At 45.3% G+C, this 22,770-nt stretch overlaps 1 protein-coding gene across 6 annotated transcripts in view; it reads right to left on the reverse strand.

The window, feature by feature from the left end:
• Window positions 1–22,770, reverse strand: part of EIF4ENIF1 (eukaryotic translation initiation factor 4E nuclear import factor 1) — a 386,373-nt gene that overhangs the window by 334,485 nt on the left and 29,118 nt on the right. For all 6 annotated transcript variants that reach the window (XM_069619809.1, XM_069619814.1, XM_069619813.1 and 3 more), the window contains exons 3-4: window positions 19,574–19,647; window positions 18,708–18,838 (exon numbers count right to left, since the gene is read on the reverse strand). In XM_069619809.1, coding sequence (XP_069475910.1) covers window positions 18,708–18,838; window positions 19,574–19,647 — 205 coding nt within the window. The remainder of the gene's footprint in view (window positions 1–18,707; window positions 18,839–19,573; window positions 19,648–22,770) is intronic.

A 22,770-nucleotide genomic window follows, 5' to 3' on the forward strand; every position in this document is an offset into this window, starting at 1 on the left:
GTTGCGATAGAATGTACAGGCATGAAAAATACACAGGGGTTTACAGGAGAATGACTTGTCAAAGTACAAGGAGAGCAAAGGTTATATAAAATGAGGAGTTCAAGAGATATATACACAAGTAGAATACAGTGGTCAATCAGTGCAGGTCAAAGGGGCAGTAACCATAATACGGCACCAAAGTATATCAAATGTCTTGTGCTGAGAGACAATTTGGTTTTGCTCTTAAAGGAATGGAAGGAGGGCTCAGCTCTAATAGGATTCGGTAAGGTATTCCAAATTTTAGAGGCCAAGACTGGGAAACTTACACCGTCAGCTTTCTGAAGCTTGAATCTAGGATGGGCTTGGCCAGCTCTTAAAGGTTGAGTAGAAGTGTGGGGTGTGAGTCGGTTAGCTAAGTAAATAGGGGCCTGGCTGGTCAGGCACTTGTGAGTAAGGGCAAGAGTTTAAGGAGATGCTTTGCTTAACAGTAAGCCAGCGTAGGTTGCATCTGGTCAGATTTGCCGATTTCTAGGTATGTTTAGGGCCGCTCTTATGGCATTGTTCAGCATGACTTGCAGTTTTAGGTTAGATTGACCTAGTCCCTAGATAAAGGGCGCTACAGTAGTCGATCTTGGACATAAGTGTTCTAGCCAAGACAGTGCAATTAGCAGTAGTCAGGAATGGTCTGCAGGCTGTAATAAGTTTGCAAGTATGAGCAGAAGCTGAGCTAACAGCATTAGTTTGTCTAGACAGTGATAGTGTGGAATCAAGGTAAATTCCTAAGGTTTTGGTATCCTTAGAGACCTTAATGACGTTGCCATTAATAATGAACGACTGAAGGAGTTCATTAAGACGTTGATGGGAACCCAAGATGAGGATTTATGTCTCGTCATCATTGAGCCATAGTTCGTGATGCGCCATCCATGCAGAGGTCATTTAGGATTTTGGTGTCCACTGCATAATCACCCGTGAAGGGAATCATCATCCTAGTGTCATCAGTGTACTTAGTGTACAAGACACCCAGGTAGTCTTGAACATCAAACAGTGGTTTGGTGAACAAAGTGTTGGCGACACATGATCCTTGGGGATACCACAGTGAATAGAGGGCTCAGCAGATGCTGACGGGGAGAATACCTGCATAGATATGTTATCTAAAAAAGGATGTGATCCAGGCGGTGACAGTCTGAAGTGGGCAGCTGATAAAGGTGCTGGCGTATGATTGGCGATTGACCAAATCAAATGCTGCTGAAAGATCCAGTAATAGTAGCATGGCTAATTTCCCGTTGTCTTTCAGCATTTCAATCTGAGTTTTTAGGTCGATGAGGACGGTTTCCGTCCCGTGCCTAGGCCAGAAACCAGATTGCCTTAGGCCAAGAAGTTTGTTAGCTTCAAGATAGTCCCGATCTGTATATAAGCGGCTCGGTCCAATATTTTGAGCATGAATGGAGCAGTGGTAATGGACCTGTAGTTGGTTGGTAAACTGGGATCAAGGGAAGGTTTAAGCAAAGGGATGACCCAGACGTCCTTTAGGTTAACAGAATACCAGTTTTGAAAGATGAATTTATAAAAGCAGTAATGAATGGAGCTAGATCATGGGAAGCCTCCTTGATAATAGGGGCTGGGCACATGTCGTCTTGACAGTTGGAAGGTTTAATTTTGTTGAGGCATTCAATTTCAGCAATAGTGAGTGGAGAAGCTGAAATGTTTAAGGTTATGAGTGGCCCATGTGTTTACACTCGTGGGGGTATTCAGTTGCTCTGGTCTGCCTGCGGACAGTTGGTTAGTTTGGAGGGTAGCATTTTTGTTCGAGTGTTAATGTTAAAGGACCGCGCACCATCACCACCGGAGTGGTCCCCTGGCGCTCTGAAAGAGGGGAGGTTGAGTTAGTGGGAGGAAGCAGGAAAAGTGCAAGAGAGCAATGATGTGCTGTTGGCGGCCTCAGCCCGGTGGGTCTGTTGGCTGGGCCTGGGGTGTTTGCGGCCGGTAGTCGTCGTGTACTGGTGTGCAAGACTTTGTTTTGTTGGTGCGATGTAGTGAAGTTTGTGTGGTTTGTTGTGCTGTAGGTTTTGGTTGTGTTTCGTTTGGAGTTTGAGAGGTATGCAGAAAGGGAAATTGTTAGTGGGGTTGGTTAGGTTGCGTCTCTATCCTGAATTGCTTTCTGTATGTTCGAGCACCATTTGCTGTCTTTAGTGCAAGAATTGGGGTTGGGGGGGAAAATGGTAGTAGCAGGAGATTCAAGTGCATTCAGAAACAAAATTCGTTGGTGTTTGAATCCGCTTGCATAATACGTTTGTTGAAGATATCTTTAGCTTGGAAGATAGCCTCTTTGTAGATGGATGCTATGAATTAGCTGTCCTGGGCATCAGAAGGACGGCTTTTCCAATGGGCTTCAGCATTTTTATATTTTATTGGTTTATCACAAACCTTTAAAATTTTTACAAAATACAACCCATCAAAAGAAAAACAAAACGACAAGAGATTTTTGGCGGTTCCACCCTCCTACAGAAACACCCCTCCCATCTGCAGTCTAGTCACTCTTCCTCATTGTTCATCAACCAACAGTAAATTCAGGCAATTTTCGATCATCAGAAAACGGGACAATGGCAGTAACAATTTCATGTCCGAGCCTTGGAACATATTGGCCCACCGTTCGTCAGCACAAAGGGAGGGGTGATTAAGACTCAAGACCCCAGGTGGATTGTCCTTTCAGATCAAAGTGCGGGTTTCCTTATCTTTAGTACATAGTCTGCACATTGGATTTATGTTTGTTACATGTCCATGAGCCCAGGCGTTCTTTGGTTTTAAATATGACGCAACATCATAAACACTCTCCGTGCCTGAGGATCTGGAAACAATTCAATGTAACGTTGTGGACAATTAAATGCCCGGACTTCGAGCGGTGCCTCACTCATTTTTGCAGCAGCTCAAGTTCAGTCCCAATACGCACGACAGATTTTTAATTTTGCGGCATTCGGGTTGTTATGAAGCATGTAAGATGATTCCATATTCTTTCAGTATCCATTCGCATCTCTTAACCCACAATGACACCATACTGTTTTTCATTGGTATTGAACAGTGAAAGATGTCAAATTGTTGTATTTGCTCGTGGTAGCGCGTTTTACGAAACAGGCTCACTAGCATCCAGCATACCCTAGCATGGAGCGATAATTCATATCTTACACATGCTGTCAGAATTCGCCTTGGAAGAACCAGTGCCTTGGACCAGAAACAATTCTCCAGCGAGGACCATGTTTCAGCACCATATAGCAGGACTGGGACTACTTTTTGCTGATAAAAAGCTAACAGTGGTTTTATAGAAAATTTCCCAAATTTCTTTTGCATGATGACAGCTTGACTTACCAAGAGGAAATGCAAACAATTGGCTTCAGCAATCCAAGGGCCATCGTTGACAGATGAATTTGTTATCATGCCAAGATATTTTACACTCTGGGCTGTCTGAATTAACTCCTGACCTAGGAACCATCTCAGTTGTTTAGTTTTTTTCCCTCCTTGGCTATTCAGGTGCTTAAAACACTAAGATTTCACACTTTTGTGCTCATCACCAATTGGTTTACTGCGACGTATTGGCCAACCGCATTCAGTTTTCTTTGGAGGCCGACAGGGGTTGTGTCCATCAGGACCAAATCGTCAGCATACAAGAGCCAGCTTAGATGTGTCTTGGCTACTTTTGGTGGAAAAGAGCTTACTGCATCGATTGATGAACGAATATATATATATATATATATATATATATATATATATATATATATATATATATATATATATATATATATATATATATATATATATATATATATATATATATATATATATATATATATATATATATATATAAGATGAATATTGCAGCAGCTAAGGAGCAACCCTGTTTTATCCCTTTATATGTTTTGATTGGTGCAGTTAAAGTTCCAGAGCTATCCAGACGGATTTTTATTGAAGTGTCAGAGTGGAGATCCCGGATTGCTGCTACTAGATCAACTGGGCATCCCCAACTTTCTAGTTTTCACCACAAAAGACCGGTCGATGGTATTGAATGCGTATGAAAAGTCAATGAAGGCCACATAGACCTTCGTGTTGGACTTTATCGCCTCCATTTTAATCATGTTCAGCAGTACCAGGTTTAGCGAGCAGCCTACTTTTTTTACAAATCCAGATTGCCTTTTGTCAACATGATTAGACTTAACTGCCCGTGCCACCAGTTTTTGTTGCAACATTGTGGTGTAGATTTTCCCCAGTACATCCAACAGTGCAACTGGGCGATAATCTTTTGGGCATGTTCTGTCTCCCTTCTTGACAATTGGGACGATGACAGCAGACTTCCAAGATTTTGGGGTCCTACAGCACTTAATTATTCTATTGAATAAAGCTACACCATAGGGATGCCCATAACTCTGGATGTTTAATAGTAAAGTTGGTAAGGCCGCCCGGGCCTGGCGCTCGTGAGTTTTTTGCGTTCTTAATTATGGACACAATATCTTCTCTCAAAAAGGTCAAGGCCCACGGTTTCAAAGATGATTCCGAGGGAACATTTGCTTGGCCCTTAGCTTTATACAGAGGTTCAAAATGGGCTATCCAAACAGATTGCGAGACAATGCTAAGACTGCAGTGCAGTTTGAGGAGCTTGTGAGTCAAGATTCCAAAAGTCCCTCGTATTTTTGTTCTTCAATGTAGCCAGCATCTGCTCTGCATCGTTTTGTACTAATGCATATTTATGCATCTTCAACCAGTTTTTATATTTGTTTCACAGCATTTTTTCAAAATTACGAGCGGCAACATCTAGGGACTGAGCTCTCCTAAGTGCCGTATGCATCCTTTTTTGTTTAAGGATCTCGAGATCGAAGTGATGAGCCCGGACCATGTTTAAGTTTTTTAGGCCGACCTTTGTTTTAAATTGTGTCGCTAATTGATCGTATTCCAGATCAGCACTCGACAGTACTGGTTCATCACAGAGTTAACTTCAGTCTCTTCCAGTCTTAAACTCAATTGATTCCAGCTTGAGTTTGTGTGTCCATGATGGCTTTTTAGCTGTTTGGTATTGCAAATTTCATATGTAGCATATCATGATCACCATTTGTTGTTTTACAGATATCAGCGAATTTATCCTATGGTGCAAAGCTTCAGACACAAACATGTAGTCTATGATTGATGATGAATCCACGCGATGCCATGTTGGTGCAGGTGGTATATCACCACGAGTGCGTCCATTCAACATCTGGAAATTTCTTAGGCTCATTTCATTTAACCATGCTTGTGCCAGTGTGCCCAGTTTTGGTTTTGCCTGCTTAAAGCGATTGATGTTTAAATCTCTGCAAAGAATCATCTTCGCCCACCCTAGGGCTTACACCCGAAGATCTATTAACGCTGATATCTGGTCCATAAAATCTGTCTTTACTGCTCGTAGATGGTTCAAATACAGATTCAGTATTATGATCCTGTCTTGCGTCTGCTCATGGGCGCCGGCCCTTTCAATAGAAGTCTCTTGAATATAGGGAGAATGGTTGACAGTTTATAATGTGCCACCCCGATGCTCTTCTCACCATAGTCAGCAGCCCTGCCATTGGTCGCCCTTGTTTTGATTTTATTGCCGGATTTATTACGACCTCAAACTCCGAAGTCACCGGTAGCTCACTTAGCCATGTCTCTTGTAAACACGATATGGAGGTTGTCTAGTCAAATTGTATTAAACAGATGTGTAAATCCGTGTGTTCCAGGAGGCTAGGCAGCACTCCGAGGGGTTCGGACTCCTGGCATTATTGGTTATTTTTTGTGTTCAAAGCCCCTGCCAACCATTGCCATTCATAGTTTGCCGGGGGGGGGGGAGGTTGTAATTTGAAATCCCTCCTTGGTGTCATCGTCAGGCGGACCTTTTCTTTTAATTGTAATTCTTATTTACGCATTTTGTCCATCAACTGCCACTCCATCACCCGTTGGCATTTGAGTTAGCCTTAATCGGTGATAACATACATTTGCAATCCACCCCTTGTGACAAACTCGAGTGCCCTTGTGATTCCTTCACCACGGTATCTCTTCTTGGTACCGGTGCTGTGGACGGTTTCATGGACAATCCGCTTAGGACATCGAGTTCCATTGGAGGCAGGTCGAGACGCCTCAGGCTCAATAAATTTGTAAACATTGAATCCCAGTGAAAACAACGCTACATTAGCCTCCAATATTGAGGTAGCAATTAAGGCCGAGGTTAGGTGGAGCACCACCTTGTCATTCATGCCTTCTTCTGGAAACTCCACTATTTAAGTCATCTGAGGTTATTGCACGTAAACTTGACAGATGAAGCAACTTAATTAAGTTTCCTCGATTCAAGGTCAAATTAGCGATAGACTCCAAGCTCTCAATTTTCGACTTGTGGCTTTGGCAGACTTTCCTTAGATTTTTTTTGGACATCTGTCAGCCACAAGCCCCTGCACCTTCCTTCGATTGATGACCGTAGACTCGGTATCAGACTGTCGCCATCTGCCCATGAAGACCCTTTTCATTGGCTGGTTTATCGCTTCCATCTGAATTTGACAATGACCTCCCCAGTCTGGCAGCTTTAAGATTAGCTAGACATTGTTTTTATATCGCGTCCATTGTCAAGAACGCCGGACTGAGTAAGAGGAGACAGTGATTTATTGAAGTCTGGTACTTCAATAATGCGACATGACATTTCTTGTAACCTGCATTTTAAGGCAGGAATTCTGCAAACTTCCTTAGTGTTTCCTGATAAGCTTGACACAGGTTTGTCTAAGACTATTTTAGCTGCCTACTGGGCCCGTTTATCCTTGCATTGAATGGGCATCACACTTGATTGCTCTCATGTTGCTCGCCGAGTCTTTGCCTATCGATACTGAAGCCTCCAGGTCCATGTATTCTGGATCATCATAAGTTGACAGGTCTACTAGCTCTACCGCAATATCCGCTTTTGGTATGGTAATCTTCATTTGTACATGCTCTACAGGAAGTTTCCAAGTTTGAATTTGGTTTTTAGAAGGAACAACGTCTGTAGTTGGTTTGACCAAGTCACTTGACACCATCTAGACCATTTTAATGTTCCGCAAGAACTTCCAGGCTCCATTTAGAGTATTATTTTTCCTTGCCTTTTGGTTTTTCGATTTCTTACTGTTTGTCTTAACTGCATGTTGAGGCAGTAATGACAATTTCACCGGCTTGCCTAGGTTCGGGGGCCCTCCAGTGAAGATTGAATATACCTTAGGCAGCCCCACTGTCAAAGGAATTGACCCATCTTTTGATGTTGGTTCCAATTGTAAACTGGCTCCTGAGGTTGATGCCATTTGAGTGTCGTGGCATGCTTGATTGGCGGAATGTCTGGCCTGTTCAAATGCCGTATGGCACGACAAGTCTGCAACGTTGGGGCTAAAGGAAATTACTGACGAGCAAGGAACGGTCTATCGCGATGACACTAAAACCTTGTTGATACATCTATTAGGAACGCAGCGCCCTTCTCGGCCTCTACAGATGCCAACTCTCCCACCAAAGGGAGCATCGGAATTGTTAACTGAGGACCTTGTCGTTCCAACAGAGTCAATGCACCAGCTTGTAATTGATGTTGTGATGGGCTGTTTTGCACCTGTTCAGCTTGAGTTCCGGGCTTAGCACTTTTTAGCCCTCCATTAGTTTTGGTACACTCAGAGGGCCTTGTCCGTAGTAACTGACTTGTGTCATATTTAAATAGTGCGAGTGCCTCTCGGGCAACTTGAGCGAACAGCCTTTTGTCGGTTCAATCGCTTTTTCTGCCCTCACTTAATAGATTAAAGGCTGCATCCAGTATTGATTCCCTCGTGTTGTTCAACATACAAGCGATCACACATTTTTTCTAGTTGAATCAACTTGGAGTTCATCATAGCCACAACAGTCGTTAAATCTTTAGTTGCCTCATGTAGATTCTCAAAGTTTCATAAAATGTGCCAAAGAAATCGCCGAAGATGCCATTAGGAGAGTTTGCAATTCCGTCGAGGACAGCATGGTGGGTAATTCCTTTCCTGAGGTTTGTGCATGTTGCTTAGACATCCTACCGGGGTGATGCTCGTCACACCGGATTTTAGGGAAAGGATGTTCCATCAGGGATGAGTCCATAGAGTCATTGTTTAAAGAGGGCTCATTGCAATACGTCTCCTCAGCAACCTCATTTGCATTCCTATTTGGAGCAGAAAGTCTTTTTTGGGCGGTCAAGTGAATGCCAGATAACTCATGCCACGACTCTCCATTGGGCAGGTGTTTGTGTGTTTTCAACCGTTTGTAGCACACTTTTGGCCATATGTCACCCGTGGCCCCCATTAACTGTATTATTTCGTTTTAGGGTCGTTTTTGCCTTAGTGTCTACAAATGTCTTTTGCTCATTAGGTTGCTTGTTTAAACATACCTTATTCAGGAGCCCATAGTTCTGTAAGACCTTCACACCCCCAGTGAGTCTCTTCTAGCCTCAATTTTTTCACCCAAATGCAGCTCCATCAGGCTGCCAAGAATCAGACTCTGCTCTCGAAAATGTACCTCTGGGATTAAATTGAGACAACGGTATCATTACCATTATTTTCTTGCTACTCACAGGAGAGCTTGCAGTAAACGGAGCAACTAACTCCTTTATACTGCGCGTAGGGTCCTCGTAGCCAAACCGAGGGAATGAAAGATCATTCAGTTGGAAGGCTGCCTTGATTAACTATTCAGGACTGGCGTCGTGCAAAGGCACGGTTTCCAAGCCTTCCACGCATACTCCACCAGGGAGAGCATCCTCCGCCCCACAACCGCCAGTCCCCACCCCACGCACAACGGCACTCAAGCCATACTGCAGCAAAGTCTCCACCCCGACATCCCCCGCCCCCTCAGACGGCGACCATAGCGTCCGCAAAACCATGGTGCGAGTGAGTGTTCAATACAGATATAGCATCGGGGGCATGTTGTCATTTTCGGGAGCCTCGTTCTCCATACAAATTACAGAATGGAAATTTTGCGTTACCGAGGAGTTGATGTACTCGGTACTTACACTGTTAACAGTCAGCGCCACTGACGGTGCAGTGCAGTTCTCCCGAGCGTCGGATGTCAGGCGTGCACAGGTTAATTCGAGGCAGTAAGAGCTTCGAACACAGCATCACAATGTATATGTTGAACAGGTTCAAAATCAGGCTCCGTGATACAGTCAACCAGGTCCGAAGTGCAAGAATAGTAGCGACTTAATGAGGATGCTGTGGAGCCATGGCTTCAGCTGGTCCGACAGCACAGTCACGGCGCTTCTGTGCTCTTGGTCTTAATGCTGGAGACGGCACAGCCGCCATTGCTCGCCCACTCGCCAAACAGCTCCAAATCCACAGCCCTTTACTCCTCAGGGCTTCACGCTGCAGGGGTCACAGAGGCGGCCTTAAATAGTCAGCTGACCAGCTAGCAGTTGGTTTGTTAAAGGCACATGCATGTGTTCTGTGAGCTTGAATGGGTTCAAACTCTTCCTTTCTCCTTCCACTCGCCACAGTGTTAGTCTGTAGGAGAACGTTGCAATTGGTGTCGACTAACCAGTCAAGTGTCAGCCTTTAATATGGGTAGGTTCTCGAATGTGGTGCGTGAACCCCAAAATCGGTTAAAGTATTAGCAAAGTCCGCCGGAGTGGGGTCGTTCGGGTCTTGGAAACCAAAGTTGAAAGCCCCCAGTACGATAACTTGAGATTTAGTTTGATTCATCTAATAATGATGTCCTCCGAAAAGGGTGACGGGGCCAGGCGGTCTGTAAATGAGGTGTAGGGTGGCAGTTTGATTTGGTGAAATGGGGAGTTTTAACTGAGAGTAACTCAGCTGAGGGAATCTGTTTGCTAGGCATCCCTCTGAGGCCAAGTGAGTTTATGAATAAAGGCAACACCACCCCCTCTTCCTAGAGTGGTGTTACAGTCACATCTAGTGATGGGAGTAGTCAGTAGGTATGGCAAGGGAGTGCAATGGTCCGGAGGCTGCATGTAGCAATATCTGTGATATAGCTAGGAAATCAAGATCTTGCGTCTTGATAATGTCTGCAATATCCAATGCATGAGCAGGGAGGGACCTAGCAATGACCAAGGTCCCCTTTGCGGTAGGCTGTTAGGACTAAGTGTAGGATGGGATGTGGAGGGCCCAGGGTAGTTATGGCTGGGAGGTGATTTAGTCATGCTGCAATGCTTGTGTGTGAGGCTGGTCACATGATGATTCAGGATCCTAGTCTGCTGCCTTCGGTACAAAGCACAAGGTTGGTTAGATGTAGGTTTCTTGGCGAAGTGTTCTAGCCATAAGGCAGGGGAATTTAGATAGGAGTTAATAGATGGTGTCACGCTCGGCAGGGTGTCACTGATCTGGGACCTTCCCACAGTATGGCTTTGGGAAGGAGGTAGCTGATGTAGTGGCTGATTAAGGATGACCATTAACTATTTGTCATCATGCTAGCAAATATTTTGGGTGGTGCCTTAGGGTGCTGCCAAGAGGCTATATAGGTAGGTGCGCAAGCCAGAAAGCTTAGTAGCAAAACATCTGAAGGTAGAGATAGGTGGCCCGAGAACACTGAGTGGCTGTGAGGCCCAGGGGGAATGGTACCGATGCCATTTAACGTGCTGCGGTAGGCAATAGAGCAATATGTAAGGGATAGGGAGGTACTAGGTAGTCAGGAGGTGCAGGCACAAATAGCTAAATGCAGGATTGCCTGCAATGTAAGAACAAGCAGGCGTCAGTCTGGTGAGGTGGTCTAAAGTGGTACAGCAGATGCCAGACCGTCAAGTAGGTGTGCCAACTAGTCTCGATGAGATGCAAAATTGGCCTTGCTTTTATAGTGGCAGCGAGAACTATTGGCTCTATGGTATAGGGAGCAAGTGCAGTGGTATCTAGGGGCGATTCAGCAACTGCTGAGGCAGTTTGTGCCCAGGAGATGGCAGCCGAGAGCAACATATACAACATACATTAGGGCAATACTTGGCAAAGTAAAGCCGCAGAGGCAGGATAGAGACAGGACTGAGTTAAGGCATTTCATGCAGAGTACACTTGAGTGCTAGGTAGTTCAGCAACGGTAGGGACTTTCAGAACAAGAAAAAACAGATTTATTCGAATTTTTAAAGCGGACATCAGCCCTGGGGCATTGTTGCGCTGTTAGAGATAGACATAAGCTGGTTACAGTGAAAGGCAAATGGTTACATGGCAATTTTCATAACAAATAAAGAATACATATACTGTATTAGATATATCCTTACAGTTGAGGACAGGTGAATAGTGTGGTTGAGAGATTTGACATGAGTACAGCGAGGGTTCTGCTCCGAGTGAGTTGGGGAGGGCATTCCAGAGCTTGTGTGCTATGTGGGGGAAGACAATGCCGCTGGCTTTGGCTTCTTACAATGGGCATTCCGAGTTGGTTAGCATGGCGGCTTCTTTTAGGACGGATGAAAGAATTCTTGGTTATGGTTTCTGATAAGTAGGGGGTGCTGTGTGATTGATGCATTTGTGTGAAGGAGAGCATTTTGAAATTGACTGGGACAATTGACAATTCTTTGACTGGGAGCCAGTGTATGAGTCTTCTGGCCTGTGATGCATGTTCAAATTTTGGGATGTGTAGTGCAACGGAGGGCATTTTGCACTATTGAGCCCGTCTTAAGTTTTTGGTAGATGTGCCTGCTAGAAGAGAGTTGCAGTAATCCAGTCAGGCTCCTATGGTAGCTCTGGCTATGGAGAGGCAGTTGGGTGCGGTAAGGTAGGGTTTTATGGCATAAATTAGTTTGGTGGTCAGTGCAGATGCGGAGGACATGGCACAGACTGGTCTAGTCATGGAAAGTGGGGCGTCTAGGTAGACTTCTAGGGTCTTCACTGCTGAGGAGACCGGTATGCTAATATTGTCGTTGGTCATGTGTGAGTATTCAGGGCCGAATTTCGCTGGGGGCTACAATGATCTCGGTTTTATTGCTGTTTAAGCAAAGACCATTAGTAGCCATCCAGGTTTGGATAGTGTTAAAGCTTCCGAACCTTGGTCATAATCTCTGGAGAGGCAGGGGGAGAACTGGTGTGTCGTCGGCATAGTTTGTGTACGCTATGCCGAGAGAGTCCAGTAAGTCAAAGAGGGGTTTGGTGAATAGGTTGTAGAGGGTCGGTGTTGTGCAAGACCCTTGTGGAAATCCACACCCGATGGTGGGGGAGGGGGGCGTTGGCCTGGTCCGAGTACCAGGCCAAGTAATAAGCAAAATAATGTAGTGAGCATTTAGGCATATGTTCCTGAGAAAATATAAGGGCAGCAAAATACACAAAACACGATGGTAGATCATTAAATGAGGGAGTGTTTTCAAAGCAACATGTAAAAACAACATTCAAAGTAATGATGGAACGTTATTCGGTATATAATGAGTTAAAGGCATAGCATTTCATGATGAAGTGCAAGGGCAACAAACACTATGGTACTTTAGTAGCGGATGGGCATTGAAACATGTAAAAGCAGCCAAATGCAAAATCGAATCATGCTCATTGTACAGCATTTGTTAAATCAGAATCACAGCAACGCGTTTGGCAGCAAGGAGCCAAGTATGAATGTAGGCTAGTTGTTAACAGCAGACAGGGCGTGAGTTGAACGAAGGGTAGTTGCTGATGAGACTATTATCAGGCACTCATTTTGTGTGACAAAAAGAGTACCTCACCTAAGGGAATTGCGGGAGGAGGGCAAGGTTTGCAGCTAGCAAGAGAAGATGGGAGACAGCAGTGCTGCAGTGTACAGGTGTACAAGTGGCAGGCAAGACGTGCACCTGGGCTCGATGTAACAAAGGGGTTAGCGGTATGGGTTGGCGATGAGCTGACACAAGGTGGATAAAATGCGGCATGAACGAAATCAGGAGTGTAGCGTTTCAAAGGCTTACCAGATATTCATAGAGGTGCTAAGGCTGGAAAGGAGTGTCCATGTTTCTGGTGTAGAGTTCCTGGCACTAGGCTCTAGCAGCTCCAGACAGGCTAACTGCAGGGATATGACTTTGCATGGGCCTTTGTGGGTGGGCTGGCTTAAGCCTGCCGGCTCTTGATTGGTCACCAGTGACTCTTTGAACCGATCAGGTCACGTTCCTGGACCCGAGGTGAATCAGGACAGGGATGCAGACGAAGAATGGTGAGCGGCCTTTTTTGAAAGGCCCAAGCCCCGTGGAATTCAATGGTGGCCGTTATACGTGTAAACGATGCAAATTTCAGCGATGTGGTAGGTGTAGACTGGCATCAGGGGGTATACAGGAGATTGAAGGAGGGATCCAGCGGACAATGCAGCGATTAAATGGGATTGAGCTGCAGACTTGAAATTGCAGATAAATAAGCCCTAGGACCTACCTTCAGTCGGGGCGAATCCCTTGGAACTCCTCCAGGCAGAGCACTGCTCCTGCAGTGCAAGGAAGCTCCAGCTCCTGAGGCCCAGGCACATAGTAAGCCTCCAGATTTGACAGCATGCAAGTAATGACTAAAAGACAGTTACGCTGCCACCAGCCATTCAAGTTACTTGCAATTGTAACAAATGTTTGCAGCAAGAAAGGATACATTGCATCACCCCAGCACTCCACATAAGGTAGTGTGTCGTGGCTCAAAAAGAAAACAAAATGGGGACTATTTCAGGGAGTCATGCGTCCCTCCATATTTTCTAAAGCATCTAGGTGATTCACTTTTGCAGCACACAGCACCCTTTAAGCATTGTTCAAGGCGCTCATCTTTCCGTTTGTGAAATGAACACCTTATGTGGAGTACCGACGGGTTGCATGGTATCCCTACTCACTGCTCCTGTAACATTTCTGTTACAGTAACAAGCGAGCTAAATGGCTGGTGGCAGTAGACATGTTTTTTCTACCCTGGCTGTGTTCACAGCTGCAGTAATGCACAGAAGGGTCACCATTGATCCAAAATTGTGGCTTCCTTTTAAAATTTGGACGCGATTCATAGAAGAATGAAAAACGCAAACCTTCAATTCATAACTTTTTCACCATGTGTGCTTGTCCTTTCTTGGTCTTTCTGCCATCCTGGGTTTAGGTAGTCCTATTTTGTCTTTGGAGGGAATCCTTTATAAAGTCTGCCGAGCCTCCAGTGGGTCTGCAAGGACAAGAAGCAGGGGAGGGGTCTGAAACTGTTCTTGGTCCCCTGGGATTCCAGTCAAGAACCAGTCCCAACTGGGATGCTGGCTGTCAAGGACAAGCACCCCTCAAAGTTTGAATGTAGGAGTGTTGATTGGCTGGATTCCTGCATAAAAGGAGAGGATCCGGAGGCTGAAGGTCAACCACTGGAACTGAAGACCAGAGACACCTAGCAACCAGAGAAGCCTGAAGTAGCGCTGCTATCCTGACAGTTTTGAAATGGACAGGGAAATTTCCAAGAGGACGACTTTCTCCCTTGGATGTGGGCATAATCAGTCCTAAAACGCCCAATTCAAGCAATCCCACAATGAGCTGCAAATTACCAATACCCTGGAACTTTGTGCTGGAGTGAAATGCATTGTCTTGCCACAAACTCTCCATAAAACTTGGTGGACTCCTTCCAGACCTCCAAACAAGATCTCCATCCAAGGTTCCCTCACCACAGTGCAGGACCGCACAAGCAAGCCGCATCGTTTGGACGAGTCCTGTTGGGAGTCTGAAAAGGCACCAAAGCTCTGCATTGCAGCACAAAGACTCCTTTGCTGGGCGCCCACTTCTGCTGCTGTAAAATCCTTAGAGTCCCTCCTTTCGTCACCACGACGACAGAACAGAAGACCAGGTCCACAGCTGTTCCATCAGGAAAATATGCCTACGCCCAGACTGGAACCTCCTCCCAGTTAGCATCACTCGTCCCCAGGCTCCTACAATTCAATAAATAACTCAAGACCCACCTCAAGGATTAACCCCTTGCACCACTTCACTCACTAGACACTGCCGGCCATCACCCACCCCCCTCTCGCCACCCAGTACAGCTGTACCACTCTGTATCCCCACACCCCTCCCCCCCCTGCTTTATATCTGTTCTGTTACCTCTGGAAAGTGCTCCTTTGCTCCTCAAAGCTACGCCCATGATCAATACCATAATTATTCAGGAGTATAGCTGCATTAATCACTCCTAAATTACTGTGAGGGCTCCTTTGTGGCTGGAGTGGCAATTCCGGTATTTGGATGTTCACCCAAACATGTACGCTCAGGCTTAAAGCTGGAGCGCATAACGGGAGCCTTTCCAGAGATCCCAGAATCATTGACCAAGAAAAGCTCTATACACAGAATACTTTAGAAATTTGCTTTTTCTACAGCTGTGCCTTGCCCACTTTCCCTGCAGTCTGACTGAGAACTCGTACCTAGATAGGGATGGGCTGCTAAAGCCTTATGGCCTCTGAAAAGGTAGGCCTTGAAAAGTACTGACCCGCTATTGTCGGTGGCATTTTATTCCTGCAACAATGTTTCAGTTCCGACAATTGTTTGTTTTTTAACTGTAAAAGTGTTACCTTTATGCATTGTTTCTCTATCATTAGTTTGAAATAGTACTTCTTTTGATACAGCTACAACATTGTGTGTGTTTCTTTAGGCCTATGAATTCTAAGTTCTTTGTACTTACCTACAACTCTCATCTCCCTCACAAGATAAGCTTGAGTTGTACAGACTTAAGTATACCAAGGAGAAAGTTTAGTAAAGTCATACCATAAGTGGACTTTTCCACTAACAGTGGACTGAAGGTTCGGGGGGTTGGGTGGTCGCCAAAAACAAATCAGTTTTTTCGTATTCAGCATTTTATCTTCTAAATGACATCAAACATCAGCAAAATAATGGGGTTCCATAGAAAACTGAGGGAAAGTTGCACAAAGAAATCTCACAACATACTTTAAGACAGGTACTGAACGAATGTCGTTAGTCTCAGACTAGTGGGTTTCTAAGCATTTCTGGTTCTGCTTTGTATGGCCATTAGTGCAAAGTAAAACAGCCACAGTTTCCCTTTATCAGCCTATACTTCTGAACACGGTTGGTGCCTTTCCCCAAGGAGAGCAAAGTGGTGGGAGCCATGTAAATATCCAACCTGCTACCAACACTAAAGTCAAAGTGAGCAGCAGTTCAGGTATTGAGCACCTGGGCTGATTTGGGGTGAGATGGGCGTGCATTGGTGGCATGCATATAGATTAATGATAGGTCTGACAGGCAATGGTCGTTTACAATAAACTACAGCATGTGACAGGAGATTCCTCATTGCTGCGGTCAATCATAAAACCCTCCACTGATTAACACCAAATAAGAATGTCCATGCACATTTTTCTATAAACTAAATATTTATGTGAGAAGGCAAATCAGAAGAGTAATACACAAGTAACTAACTTTAACCAAATGCCATGCATTCAGCAAGTAACAAAAAATAAGAAAATTGTAGCTTGGACTTATAGTAAAGCAAATACGTTTCCATCTAGGCTGGCAAGATGAAGACTAGCAGACGACTAGGGCATATCAGGGCAGTCTTTCGCAGGAAAGAGTTAACCTTGTGTGGAAGCAGGCCAAGGAGTAAGCCCTGGGGTTCCTTTCAGAAAAAAGCCCTCGATAGTTGTTTGAAGATGAGGCCCAGTGATTAAGAAATAGAAATAAGAGAGTCACAGGAGCAATAGCATGGGACTGAAAGGCCAGTTTCACAGGAGTTCAGCAGTTTTGAGAGAAGGTTGCTGTGCACATTGCTCAACTAGGGAATAAACTGATGGACAACCAGTGCTGGCGGGACGGTACCACAAGACCCTTGGAAACAATTCCCCAATCCAGCGATTCCCATACAGGCGTTGGCAGCATTCTGCACTTGAGAGCGATGCAGGATTCACACATTGTCAGACCGGATTCAGATTGTGGGGCGAGGGGTCATTTGGCTTGGAGATCCCAGACAAGAGAATGTTTAAATGTCAAAAAAAAGGCCAGCCATGGAAGGAACAGGAAGGCGTTTGGTGATGGTTGCAGGAAAACAAAGCAGCACAGGCACCTGCAGTTATGAGATTTATAATGTGCTTAATACCCAGAGGTTTCTAAGCGCTGACCAGGGGAAATCACACCTGTGTTGCTCCGTGTCGTATTGCTTCCAAGGCGAGCATATTGCCGCTGAGCTATCCTCCAGAGTTTTCCCAGTTTGGGGGTGGGGTGGGAATGGCGCACTTGCCTGATGTCCCAGGATAAAGATTCTCTGATCGATCAGCACAGTCTCTGTAGTCTAGCAGCAAAATGGCACCCATGCATCTCATCCACTGATGCAGGCAAGGTCAGGTGCTTTAAGAAGCCTGGGTCTTACAGCAGGTGCTGTGATCAAGAAATCCCCCACAAGAACAGGGTAAAATGGCACTAGTGGATTGTTTATGGTCATCCGAGAGGTAGAGTTGGTCGTTAAATCAGCAGTGTGCAAGGGTGGGTGCAGTTGTAAAGCTTCAGTGCTGAGCAGCAAAGTTTCCACAGTGCAGGTTCAGAGATTTAGCTGTTGACCAAGTGAGTGGGCAAGGGCTCCATTTGCATCCCCTATGAGGCAGAAAGTGAAGAGCCAAACTCCACCATCATTCAAATAGAGGGGAGGTGCACCTATGGCCAGCCATCCATCCATCCAAACACAGGAAGGGTTCTCACAAAGGAGAAAATCCACACTGTCCCAGACATGAACCCGTATAGGCTATCCAGAACTGGCATCAGTCCTGCAGCCCTCCTTCATGGGGCACACTGGAGATCCATTGTGCGAAGACAGTCTCACACGACAAGAGCTAGTCGTGAGCACTCGGTCTGCAAAATGCCTTAGTTGACCTTGGAGGGTGACAAAAGTAGCCAAGTAAAATTAAGTAGAAAAATTTACACAGGTGAAAAAAAGCCACCACCAACTAGCCACATAACCAACAGAGGTGCAACCCTCTCTAGGATACTGGAGTACTGTAAGAGCACATAACTAGGTACAGAGTAAGGCTGGAGTAAACCTGGCTGGAAAAAGTCCAAATCACCATAAAGCCAGCAAAACGTACAGTGGCAAACATCTGGGGTAAAAAGTGGGTTTCTAGTGCCAATTGCCATAATTAAATCAACCTGCATACAACACTCGCGCAACCCTTCTTTATAGGATCCAAATGCTAGTTACCTAAAAACACATGCAGGGTGGTGGCAAAATATAGACCAGTTTCCCATTGCAATCCACCATTTGGGCCTTGCATGTTGTATTTGGTGGAACTGTTATTCATGTCTACTCACACCCAACTAATACAGCAGTGCAATTGGGAAATAAACAAAATAAACTGTTAGTCTAGTAATGCCATAGATGGCCTCCTCAACCGCACCATGTGCTCAAATTTGTCGAGTTAGGCAAGGAATAAAGTATACATCTTTCAATGCAAAAGATGGGCTTCTAAGTAAGGATTAATGCTACCCACTACAGTTTTGTGATCAATAGCGATCAGCCATGAGGAATCTTCTGTTACATGCTCTACATTGCTGTAATAAGGCCATAACTGGTCATTTATACAGATCATCATAAGGACTTAAGCTGGTGTACGTGTCACCAGGACAACACATTTTGTGGCACATTTCAGATACCTGTAAACCAAGGATATGCATTTTTCACAGCGTAAACCTAACATTGTGCTTTAAAAATGAAGGGGTTTTCAAACATTAAACACTTACATCCTCATGAACAAACTGTACTGCTGAGTCACATCAAGTTATTCCCACTGTAGGACAGCCCTAATCCACAGAAAGCTTTAGTTCAGCCCAAGTGAAATCAGTCGCCTCCAGGTGCTCTACAATAACTCACCAGTAATCCTCCGTTTTAACGATGTGCGCTCAGACTCCAAATCTTTTTTTAAAGGGTCAACAACTGGGGAGCTTCGTCCTGAATTTGGATAGAGCGATGCATGCCACTTTTCTGGATCCCACACACCATCACTATGGGACACAAAAATTGAGACCAAGCAGTAAAATTACCAAACCCCAGATTTTAAATCAAATAAAGGGTCCGGACATTTAAATCACTGGTCATAAGCATACATACTAGAAGAGCAAGGGGTTCTTGGGTAGTACTGCAATAGGACTATACATAGTTTCAAGTTCCATATGTGGGTCTACCATTATAGCAAAACGTCAATCATCTGAAAACCTGAGTCCCGAAAAGGAATTAAAGTACCTGTTATAGGAATCCACGATTGGCATGTATACAAAATATATTTTGAATGAGGATTCATTGCATATAGGTGAAACAAACATCAGGTTTATTCTCCTTTACGGGTACTTTAATTACCTTCCGGGACTCACTTTTTGGGTGATTGATGTTTTGCTATAATAAATCGATGTAGTCTCATATGTGCCAACCCCAACGGGTGTTTCAAGTAGGTCTGCTGTCTTTTACAAATGTTTTAATTTGGTTATTCATTGTAATTGCTTAAATTTACAAATTGACTACCTATTTTCACATCTCATATCTGACATAACCACCACGCTTTTTCGACCTACTCTACGTGCATAGTTGCATTTGGTAATTGGTTACTGCTCATTTTTAATAATTAGGTCCAAAAGGGAACTATGTGGATACTAATATATTCTCAAGTTCATCTAGACAGAAGGGACGAGGTTTCAACTCAAGAATGAGCTACATCACTGCCAAATATAACCAGAAATGCATACCTGTCGTATTTATCCAGAAGACATGGCGGCCTCTGTCTAGAGTGGGGTCGTTCCTTGATAATCAACAACTCCTCCTGGTGGGGGGTTAGAAGGGACAAGGGGGGGGGGGAGTTACAACCAAGGCATTACAATCAGTTTTACCAAGCACATTAAACATTTGTCAGACACCAGAAACTAAGCCAGTTTGAAAATGTCACCAAGAGCATAGAGAAAAACAGAGCCGGTCTAGGGCTTTCCACAGATATGGATTAAAAGCTAGCAGGGGGCATGGCACAAGATACACATCACCTATCCAACATCTGTCCTAGTCTCAAAGACCAAATTCCAATAAATGCTGTGATCTGATACTCTGATACTCCAGAAAAAGGAACACCCCCCATCCCAGTCAGCCTTTCAAATCTCCCATTTCTAGGGCAGACAATTCAATCCCAGTAGAACGCCATCATTGAGTATATGCTGAAGCAAACGTCACAGGTTGACCCTTCACCCAAACAATCAGCCCCTCCAAACAGCCCTAGTTATCTCCATGACCCTTACCATGATTATAATCCTTCCTGTAAAGACAGGACACTTTGACTGATGCACGAACTAACTACCACACCAGCCAAGCCACTGCAGAACCAACAACTCAAAGGGCTTCAGTTTTAAAGAGTGGAACACCAACCTTATGGGACGCACTACATCCACCCCACCTAACCAATGAGTGTTAACAGTACAATAAACTCTAAAGTTCCTAAAGGCTTGCATGGTATAAACCATCAAATGCATGAATACCCCAGGTTAACTTTTGCCGGTTTACTCAGTTAGACACTTATCAATATGCTTACAGGGCTCCATTTAACGTCCCCAAATTGCAACAGTCCACATAACCTGCAAAATGAACTAAAAATCTGTTGCTTACTGAAACAAACATCCCCAGTCGGTAAACTAACAGCCAAAATAGTAAAAGAGTTCAATGTGTCGACTATGGGCCTGGGAACTAAAACAAAACCCAACCAACATTTTGGACAGTTTATAGCACAGATGCTCCGTTAGTAGACAAAGCAAGCTCAAAGCATATTGTTTAAGAGAAAATGTTGAAGTAGCAAGCACAATATAAAGCATTCAAAACTCCCAAACCAAAAAGCATTCCTATACAAAGAAGGCAGTCTTCAAGTGTCAGACTACCCATATGGACTGCGCCTGGTCTCAACTATAAAATATAGTTGTGACCAATACAGGGATAGTCAAGAGTAGATTATAATTCAAAGAAATGTTTTTTTTAAACTTTAGTTTTTCACATTTTCTTAATATAATAAACGGGCTCATTGCGAGTACAGATTTAACACCTTCATCAAACCCTAGAACCCAACCACTTCCTCCCCCACCCCAACTCCACCCCCCCCCCCCCGTTAAATTGTCCAATCAAAACTTTAACCACGGGAGCTTTCATATGTCCACTTCCTCGCGGTGCCTGGGAGCTGAACTATACGTTTGCATCTGTGTGCTGTGTTGCGTCTGCTGTCCCCCGGGCGGTAGGTCGCCCAGTTCTCCTTGGATACCACCCATTCCGATTCCCACACCAGAGTGTCCGCATGGTGTCAATGGGCGTCCCAACCCCATGCCTGATGGGCACCGTACCAGTTCGCTTGGAAGTTCCGGACTCATTGACCATATTTGTCGATGAGGAACATGTTCCTTATTTTTTTCAACCAATCCTCCTTGGAGGACAGGGGGGGGGTTCTCCGGGCTCTTCCATCTCTGCGCAGGGCCACCCTACCCGCAACATTGTTTCCCACATTCTTGGGTACCTATATATTTCTGCCTCCTCCGGGGGAGGTCCAACAGCGTGGTCAAAGAGTTTTGTGGGAGTAGTTCTTCGGTGACCGCCGCAATCCATCCCCTTATGCTCTCCCAAAACTTCTGAACCCTTGGGCAGTACCACCACACGTGACCCCCTCGTTCCCACCTGGCCGCATCCCCTTGGACATCTAGGTGACACCCTTGGGAACATCTTTAACAGTTTCAATGGGTCACTATGCCACCCCTGTAGGATCTTGAAATTGTGCTCCATATCTGACGTAAATAAGTTACCATGGAATGCTATTTTGAATATCCTGGACAATGCGTCCTCTGAAAGGGCTTCCCCAGCCAGGTCATTCCAAAACGTGCAAACTCCCCTCCAAGTTGTTGGTGTACAATATTCTGTACATCTTGGACACTGTCCCCTTCCTTGTTCTCGCCGTGTCCAATAGTTTTTCAAAGGGGGTCAGCTGTCTCCGTAGGCTCTGGCCCCATGACCGTTTTCAAATATCTGTGCCTAAAGGGCATTCTCTGCGACCAGAGTGACCCCTGCCCAAGAGCCCTGCTCATTTCCTCGTATTCGAAGAACTCGCCTTCTTTGAACATTTGCCCCGCCCACTCCATCCCCATGTCTGACCAAGATTAGGCATTCCTGAACCCCCTGCTACCGAGTCTGAGTGGGTGACCCCAGAGTGAGGACATCGGGGAGGGCCATGAAGTGAGGTGTGCGGTCGGGAGGCCCTCTTTGCAAATCGACCAGAGTACTCCCAAGGTTGGATGGGCTTTCAGTCTGCGCGGGATGAACCTGTGCGGCATCCACATAAGGTCACGTACTTTGAGGGTGGGCGTCCACATCTTCTAGGTAGGACCAGTAGGTACCCATCCCCTCTTTCATGTGTTCCAGAAGAACGTGCAGCTGGGCAGCCCGGTAATAGAAAAAAGTCCAGTAGCCCGAAACACCCCCCCCCACCCCTTCTTACCTGGGTAGAGTTAGAGTAGCTCTCCTTATCCTCAGTCTTCCCCTGCCATATGAACTCTCACACTGCCCTCTGTAGAGGGCAAAAGGTTTGGTCGGGGACCCCAGATGGGAGTGCCGTAAAGAGATACAGCAATCTTGGCAGGATATTCATTTTTACCACCGTCATGCGCCCGTACCAGGACAGGATCATCCCACCCTATCTCCTTGGGTCCGATGTAATCCCTGCCATTAAGGGGCCATAGTTAGTTGGGGCCAGCTTTGAAAGGTCCCTGGTGAGAACACCCAAGTATCGAATGGAGTCTTTCCCCACTACAATCCCCTTATACCTGTCCAAGGGATCCAGCCTTGGATCCCGAGCCCTCATAGGGAGTAGCACTGACTGACGGGTTTACTTTTATCCTCCCCCCCCCCCCCCGCGAGAACTGCCCAAAGGTCG

The sequence above is a fragment of the Ambystoma mexicanum genome, chromosome 10, assembly GCF_040938575.1.
Source record: "Ambystoma mexicanum isolate Mex_15411 chromosome 10, UKY_AmexF1_1, whole genome shotgun sequence".
NCBI lineage: Eukaryota > Metazoa > Chordata > Amphibia > Caudata > Ambystomatidae > Ambystoma > Ambystoma mexicanum.